Source organism: Phaethon lepturus, unplaced genomic scaffold (genome assembly GCF_000687285.1).
Source record: "Phaethon lepturus isolate BGI_N335 unplaced genomic scaffold, ASM68728v1 scaffold25472, whole genome shotgun sequence".
NCBI classification, from domain to species: domain Eukaryota; kingdom Metazoa; phylum Chordata; class Aves; order Phaethontiformes; family Phaethontidae; genus Phaethon; species Phaethon lepturus.
The window spans coordinates 7,103-15,303 of NW_010526143.1; the positions used below are offsets into that span (position 1 = coordinate 7,103).

General features: G+C 45.0%; 1 protein-coding gene across 1 annotated transcript in view; it reads right to left on the reverse strand.

The window, feature by feature from the left end:
• The window catches only part of LRP4 (low density lipoprotein receptor-related protein 4), a 69,913-nt gene that overhangs the window by 3,354 nt on the left and 58,358 nt on the right, over positions 1-8,201 (reverse strand). Inside the window, exons 24-35 of the mRNA XM_010282982.1 lie at positions 7,659-7,745; positions 6,821-6,992; positions 6,575-6,737; positions 6,104-6,329; positions 4,373-4,676; positions 3,839-4,057; positions 3,402-3,536; positions 3,089-3,197; positions 2,615-2,759; positions 1,969-2,082; positions 1,534-1,657; positions 493-560 (exon numbers count right to left, since the gene is read on the reverse strand). Coding sequence (XP_010281284.1) covers positions 493-560; positions 1,534-1,657; positions 1,969-2,082; positions 2,615-2,759; positions 3,089-3,197; positions 3,402-3,536; positions 3,839-4,057; positions 4,373-4,676; positions 6,104-6,329; positions 6,575-6,737; positions 6,821-6,992; positions 7,659-7,745 — 1,866 coding nt within the window. The remainder of the gene's footprint in view (positions 1-492; positions 561-1,533; positions 1,658-1,968; positions 2,083-2,614; positions 2,760-3,088; positions 3,198-3,401; positions 3,537-3,838; positions 4,058-4,372; positions 4,677-6,103; positions 6,330-6,574; positions 6,738-6,820; positions 6,993-7,658; positions 7,746-8,201) is intronic.

Here is an 8,201-nt window from a genome sequence, read left to right on the forward strand (position 1 = left end):
CAGCAGATGGTTTTGTTTGGCTTCATATGCAATGAAAGATATGATAACCCTTCCTCCCACCCACGCCCCAGCAATCCACAGAGCATCAAGATCTTTGTAATCGGGTTGCATAAAGATGAGTTAGACCCCGTTGCTGACAGGTTACTCCTGCAGTAGGAAACAATTACCCTAGTCAACCACCCTCAACTAAACACAAAGGGGACACAAAAGTGAAGAAGAGTATCATTAACGGGAAGAGCCCAGTGGGTGAGGTATGGGATGAAAGAAAACAGAACTATTCTTCAGATGAAGTGTCATTTGGAAAAGTCCCCATATAGGCTAATGAATGTGTATGACTGATGTTGATCCTTAGACACACTCTTCTCAGAGGGCATTTGAGTAATTCAAGTGTGAGTTTCAGAAATTTGAGTTTCAAACACTATAGACTGGAATGTCCTGGGCACATCTGGAGGAACAACTCTCATGGGACAGGGTTACAGAAAAGGAACTCACCCATGGTTGCCAACACTGCCTCATTGGCATGGGTACACAAGCCTCGCGTAGCATCTTTGTCAGAGCAGCTGAATGACAGAAGGACACTTAGTTACTGAAAGTATTATCAACAGTATCAAAGGTATCGAAAGACAGGATGGGACAGGCTAGCACTGATAGCCCTTCCATTTCCAGTTTAACAGCAGCAGCCTTCCTTTCTCTTCTTCAGTATCCTTCTGTATCCAGAGAAGAAAGGACCATACATATATAGAGAGTTGTGTGCATGTATGTATCAATTATAGGTCTACAATATCTTTATATTCGAGTCATTCCAGACTCGCCTCTCGGGTACATACATGCATACATAGATCTATCTATCAGAACACAAATTTCATTATCAGTGCTGAAGCAAAAATCAGAACATCCTAGAGTCAGCACAAAGATCTTTCTCTCCAATACATCATACTCAACAAAGTGGAAGTTTTGCCTTGTAGATAACCCAGCCATAGAACATAATTTTTTTTGCTGGGCAGTAGGAATAGCAGGCTGTAGGGAATTAGCAGAAAAAAAGAGCCTCTTAACTACCTGCATTGTAACGTAAATGTTAGAGCTGCAAAGGTTCTGTTCTGCCCTCAAACAAGCTATCCCTTTTCGGCCAAGGCAGAACCACTTCCTCAGATGTCTGGATCAGGTCTGAGATGTCTCACTGAATTAAAGCAACAGACTCCCCTCTCCTCCTCTCAGAAATAAGTTCTCAAAATTAGGAGTTCTAAAATCAATCAAATGAATGACATGGTCTCAGGACTTGAACACTTCAGCAGTCAGCCTAGACACATATTTCAATAGAACAGACAGAAAAATCTCTGCACCTCTTTCTTGCCAGCTCAACACTGTTCTGCATTCTTTGTCAAAATGGTTTTCTCCATTATGAACACGAAGTCTGTAGCTGGAGTAGCTAGGGAGAGGTACATTTGGATAATGACAACCAGAGGAGCTTGCCTGTTGCACTTTGTACAAGCTATGACTTTCACACCCCAATTCCAAGAGAAAAAGAGCACTTACTTCCCTTTCACTGCTTCCAGAGATGTGAGAGGTTTGGTTGTTGAGGTATCTACTCTGTCAGATGGTGTCTGACTTCTCTCACTTACACTGGTGGGTTCAGGACCAGGGGGCACCACACCAGGAACTAGAAAAACAGAGAAAAATAGGCAGGACTCACCTTTGTGAGACAGATGAACAAGTCTCGTAAGCTATAAAGAGTTTCTGAAATGGCCTATATGAGCACCTTTCCCATCTCAAACCCAGTCTATCAGCAGAAAGGACAGAATAAGGGTCTATTGCTTACAACTGCCTTACTTCTAGTGTAAGGCTCTGCATAAGAGCTTACATGTTTTTATATGCTACAGAGCTTCAGATGCTCTGATTGCCACTGCCACTGCATAAATACTGGCACTGGCTCACTTATGGAAGCTACCACCTAAGTGACAGTAAACTCACTAGTAGAACAGGGCCGCCCATCTGGTTCATCTGGACACGCGCAGACAAAGTCAGAAGCCCTGGCAAAGCAGAGGTGAGTGCAGCCTCCATTGTTCACTCCGCAAGCATTAGTACCTAGAAAGAACAAGCAATTTTCTAAATATGTTGCAGATGACCAGGTAGATCAGAGCAACAACCTTTTTTCCTGCTCAGACAGAGATATTTCCTAGAAATCCAGCAAGTTACTATGCTCTGGCACATGCCCTTCATCTGACTGCTAAGAAAGTGGTGACAATAGCCAGACACTGGTAGGATTAGGGCAGTCTTGAAAGGAAGGCACTGGAAATCATTAGACAGGAGTCCAGTCAACACAGCTACACATATTAAAAAAAAAACCACAAAGGCTCACATTCTTCCGCTTTACCACAATGTCAGATGAACAACACAGCAAGTGACATTTTCTAATCAAAACTTAACAGAACACCATTAAGATGTACTTGACTGAAATATCACAAGCAGACAAGGAATATGCCCAAGAAAGATGCATTAACAGTTTGAGTATAAGAAAGGACGCCAACCTTGCTTGACATCTACAGTAGCACAATGGTTCCAGAATTCTTTTTGTCTACAGTTAGCATTTGCCTGAATTAAGGGCCTCCTCTTTTACCTGTCTGTCTCTGAGGGGAAACCACAATGATATCCATCAGTCCCTCAACATTGGCCAGCACTGTCTCTTTGTTCCGCCCAGAGTATTTGTCCACTCTCTGGATGGATTTGGTTTGCCAGTCAGTCCAGTATATCCACCTATCCTGCTGCTCAGGGAGACAGCAAAGAAAAATCACAGCCATTAGCATGTTTAGCCACGTAGACACAGGATACCCATAAACAACACATCCCGGTTGGTAGAAGGCCCAAAACAAAGGCCTTTTCAGCCCCTTCCCCTCTTATCATAAAGAAGATGACTGCCTACACTCCACAGGAGTTCAGACAAACTTCCTTTGTTAGGTCCACAGAAGAGTTAAGTACTATCCCCTCAGCCATCTTGGTTTCCCCAGACTGTAACATATCCCTGTCCCCAAGCTCCACTGTCCAACTCATCAACACACCAGGGAGAATGGTGGCAGGAGGAAAATCTTCTTACCTGTGTCAGAGCAAAGGGATGTGACACCTGGCTGACCAACACTTGCCGTAGTTTCCCATTGAGATCACAACTCTCTATGCGATCAAGATGCGCATCTACCCAGTAAATCCTGGAGGAACAAGGAAAGAGGTGAGCTTTCATCTATACAATCCCTTTTTACTTTCTAGTCATTCACTATCCAAGACGGATCAGACAAAAAAAACACCCCACCAAAACCCACAACCCTACTCCAATAAACCAAGCTAAGGCAGCTAAAAAACAAATTCACTACATCCCTTAATCTTATGCAAGTATAAGAAAATCTTACACTGACCTCCTGGTGTCATAATCCAAAGTCAATCCATTGGGCCATCCTAGGTCAGTGTTAATCAGGATTTTACGCTCAGAGCCATCCAAGTTTGCCCGTTCAATTTTAGCAATGTGACCCCAATCTGTCCAGAAGAGGTACCTGAGGAGATAAAACGCAAGTGTAAGAAGAAAATAAAATTTAATTTAGCTGAATTAAAGTTTCGTTATAAATTAAACTGCCAGATTCTTCAGGTTCAAAAAAGATTATGTGGTCTGTAGCTTCTCCCAGCTATCTGCCTAACCTTCAAATTCACTGTCTGCCTGATTACATCTGTCACTCAGGCAGCCCCTTGCTCGTACCTGCAGATTCACACGACACCTCTCTTCTTCCTCCCACAACCACCTCTTTCAATCTGACTCTGCACAGCCCTTCTCCCTCCCCCACCAGTACCCCATACCTACCCCTTCTTGGGAAAGACGGCAATGGCTCGGGGCTCATCTAGGCTGTTATTGATCAGCACTTTCCTGGAGCTTCCATCCAGTCTAGCTACTTCTATGGTATTGCGTCCTGTGTCTGTCCAGTAGAGGTTCCTGGCAACCCAGTCCACTGCCAGGCCATCTGTAGTCTTCAGACCCTGACCAATAACAGTTTCCATGTTGCTGCCATTCAGATCAGACCGCCTAGATGGAAATCAATGACATACGGCAGTGAGGAACAGGTAGCTCCTAGAAAGCCTTCACACCTCCATGTGTGATTGCAGTCAACCATAGGGCCACTTCATACTGCTACCTCCCCAATACCTTTTTCCCCATAGTCTCCAGCAGGTTAAACACACCTTCAGCATTTAGTTCAGCAATACACATGATGCTGTGTAACAAAGACAAGGTGTAAGTAGTGGTGTATGGCCAGCATCTCAGTCTCCCCAACTTACTGGCACAACTAGCACAAATAACTGGGTGACCTGGGCACTGGCCAAGCAGATGACTGGCACCCACCTGATGACATCAAGAAATACATCTGTGTAGTAAATCTTGCCATCCACACTATCATAGTCCAGAGAAATGACGTTGTTCAGCTCAGGAACAGGTATGTGCACATCTGTGTGGTCACTGGTGTCCAGCGAGATACGACGGATGGAAGCACGGCTAGAGAAAAGTAGGTAGGTCTCTGGAGAAGAGTCACATGTCTGCTCATCTCTCTTCAGCTGGATGCCAGTGGGACAGGCACAGGAGAAGCCAGTGGGGTGAGGCAAACAAAGGTGGGAGCAGCCACCATTACGAACTCCACATTTATTGAAGCCTTTAGAAGTAGGGAGAGCGTAGTTTAAGGATGAGTGTGGTCTCACAGACTAAAGCCTTATTTTAAATGCTACATACATTTTAAGCTGCATTTTAAAGGCTACAACCTGCTAGCAGCTGTGTTCATCCTTACCATTCCAGCCTTGCTGGGAATCTACAGCCCTTCATACATAGGCTGCCTCCTGCCACTCCAAGATTTGTGATGGGTATGATACAGTTGGGCAAGGAAAACAGGAAGGCACAGAAGAAGGGGAAGTACTAGGAGCAAAATCTTGACCTGCATTCCTTGCTAATTAGTTTTCCCATGGAAAAAGGAACCGTCAAATGCTGATAGATTCACACAACTGCAGTTTAGCTTTATTATTGCTGCAAATGGTAATGCTAGCAGAAAGATCCAACCCTGTGGGGAAGCAGCGTGACAATGTACTAGAGGCCAGGCTGACAAAGAAGCTTCTGTTTCAACTTAGCTGCACACAGTGGCAAGTAAACAAAGGCATCAGAGAAGCCTGCTGAAAGCGCCTGACGTATTAGGGTCATATCTATTTTGTTTTTTTTTTAATTGGAAAAAAACCCCAACCCAGCATACATTTACTAGGAGGGGATAAGCCCAGAAGACAGGTGCAGGAAGTGGGAAGAAAACAACAGGGATATGACGGCTAGAGTTTTGGTTAGCTTGAAGTTATATTGTAAAGTTATACTGTCAAGAGTGATGTTCTGCTGTTAGTAGCCACAGGAGAAAGGGCACAGTTTTCTGTAGAAGTATGTATTGGGGAAATTGCACCAAAACGAAGCCACAGCACAGAGCAATAACTCCCACTGAAGAACAAGGAGGCAAGATGGGGTCATATAGGATCCCTAAAGAGTGACATAATGAATCTGACTCTGGCACAGGATAGTTGAAAAGCACAATATATTAAAAGCAACTAAAGCAGCAGAGATTTTGTACAGCAAAGCGGCAGACAGGAAGATGAAGTCTGCAATGGTTGGGAAAAAAATTACTAGAACTTGAAATAAGGTTTCAGCAACTAGCTTAAGAGGAATTAGTGCCTTTTGGAGTTAAAAAAGGGAAACTGTTCAATGTCAGCAGACTCTAGTGAAGCGTAATAGGGCATGGCCCATTCAGTCCTCCTAAGAAAGTGGCTCTGCTGTGTGTGAGAATGAGGTTGTCAGTGCAATCCAGTGAAGGAAACGGCATGAAGGGGGTCAAAACACATAAACAAACACCCAAACACCCAACCTATGGAGCTGGGTAAACAGGGAGAAGTACAAAAATAGTTAATTGAGGGAAGAAGAAAAGAAAAGCTGATTTTTAAGATGTTACTCTACCATTCATGCTTTACACCAAAGGACTCTTTTCAATGACAACTCTGAAGGGCTCCCTTAGTCACCACAGACACCCACTGATTTGGGAGCAGCCTAACAACTCACCCAGGGGACGTGCCCTATCAACAGCTTGAATGTCCATGAGGCCAGGCAGGTTTGCCCTCACCAAGATGACATTGGCACCAGTGTCCTTGTCAGCCCTGTGAATGCTGCGAGTTTGCCAGTCAGTCCAGTAGATATAAGAGTCCAGCAAAGTGAGGCCGTAGGGATGTTGCACTGGAGACAGCAGGGTGCGGCGGTTAGCACCATTGAGATCTGCAGCCTCAATCCGCTAAAGAAAGAAGTAAAACATCAGCCCCATACTCGAAACACTGATCCTCTTGCTAGCAATTACTATATCAAGTGGGAAACAGAGCCTAAACAAGTGATGTTATTCAAGTCCACCCTCCCCATAGCCCATACTTTCAGAAAAGCTTATGTTCCCCTTGCTCTTTTGACAGCTTGCTCAAGACCTTCGAAACAGCTCCAGGCTACCAAAGACCCGATGACAAACAATGCTGAAGAACAGAATCAGACCTCAGTGTGTGCATCAGCCCACAGCAGCTGAGACCCAGCCTTATCCACTGCCAGTCCATTAGGCCAACCCAGGTTGTTGCTGATCAACACCACACGTCCAGAGCCATCCATCCCAGAGCGTTCCAGTTTGGCATTCTCACCCCAGTCCGTCCAGTACATATACCTGGGGAAAAGCCAGCAAGTATTATGGAAACAGAGGTCAGAAGTCCTATTCTAACCCCTAGATAGCCCCTTGACAACACTAACCCCATCTCATGGTATAAAGCTATTGCCCGAGGGCTGTCCAGGTTCTGCCAGACCAAGACTTTCCTCATGGAGCCATCAAGGTTGCCCACTTCAATCCGGTTTGTTCCTGTATCTGTCCAATATATCTTCCTACCAATAGCATCCACAGCGAGCCCATCTGTCGTCAACAGACCTGAAAAAATACAGGTGTATTGGTCACTGCTCATCCTCCCAGCTTAGTCAGGAGCTTCCGGTATTCCCCATGTGCACCTCATCAGGCAGTTGCTTTAGGCTTTGCTTGCCCTTCCACCAAAAATCACAGAATCACAGAAACACTAGGTTGGAAAGGACCTTCAAGATCATCAAGTCCAACCATTAATCCAGCGCCACCATGTCCCCTAGACCATGTCCTGAAGCACCACATCCACACGTTTCTTGAACACTGCCAGAGATGGCGACTCCACCACCTCCCTGGGCAGCCTGTTCCAATGCCTGACCACCCTCTCAGTGAAGAAATTTTTCCTAATATCCAATCTAAACCTCCCCTGGTGCAACTTGAAGCCATTTCCTCTTGTCCTATCGCTAGTTACTTGGGAGAAGAGGCCAACACCCTCGTCGCCACAACCCCCTTTCAGGTAGTTGTATAGAGCGATAAGGTCTCCTCTCAGCCTCCTCTTCTCCAGACTAAACAACCCCAGTTCCCTCAGCCGCTCCTCATAAGACTTGTGCTCCAGACCCCTCACCAGCTTCGTTGCCCTTCTCTGGACACGATTTAAAGATTATTTTACCAGGGTATCATAGAATCACTCTTTTCATGCTGCATGGAGGTGAGAGGCTCCCAGGCCAAAATCTGTCTTACCTGTAGTGATAATGTCTTCAAATTGTGAGCCATCAAGGGCAGCTCGGCTGATTTTCCGCAGTGTGCTGTCTGACCAATAAACCTTTCCTGGGTGGAAGAAGAAAGAGAACCTTAAAAAAAAGCCCACAACAAAATCAATCCAAAACAAACCCCAATAACCAAACAGCAAAATCCTTAAATAGATCCATGTCTCTGACTACCAGCTACACCATTCAAAACAGATCTGACTGCACAGGAATAACAGCAGCACAAGACTATTAAGCTAGAGTGATAAAACAATATAAATTATCTTGTTTCAATCCTCCCCAAAATATGTAGGAGCACTGGCACTGACCTTTACAAAAGGCCAGAGAACACCTAATGCATTATCAGCTAGTAGCATAGAGTCCCATATCTGATTTCTCAGAATGTCCCAGAAGACAGCAAACAAATATCTACTTTACTGTACAACAGTGGGTTTACATCCAGCTCAGCAGCAGATGTTTGGTGTACACGAACAGCCAGAGTCTCAGCTCTACTGCTGTAAAAGGCTTCAGCAAGAAG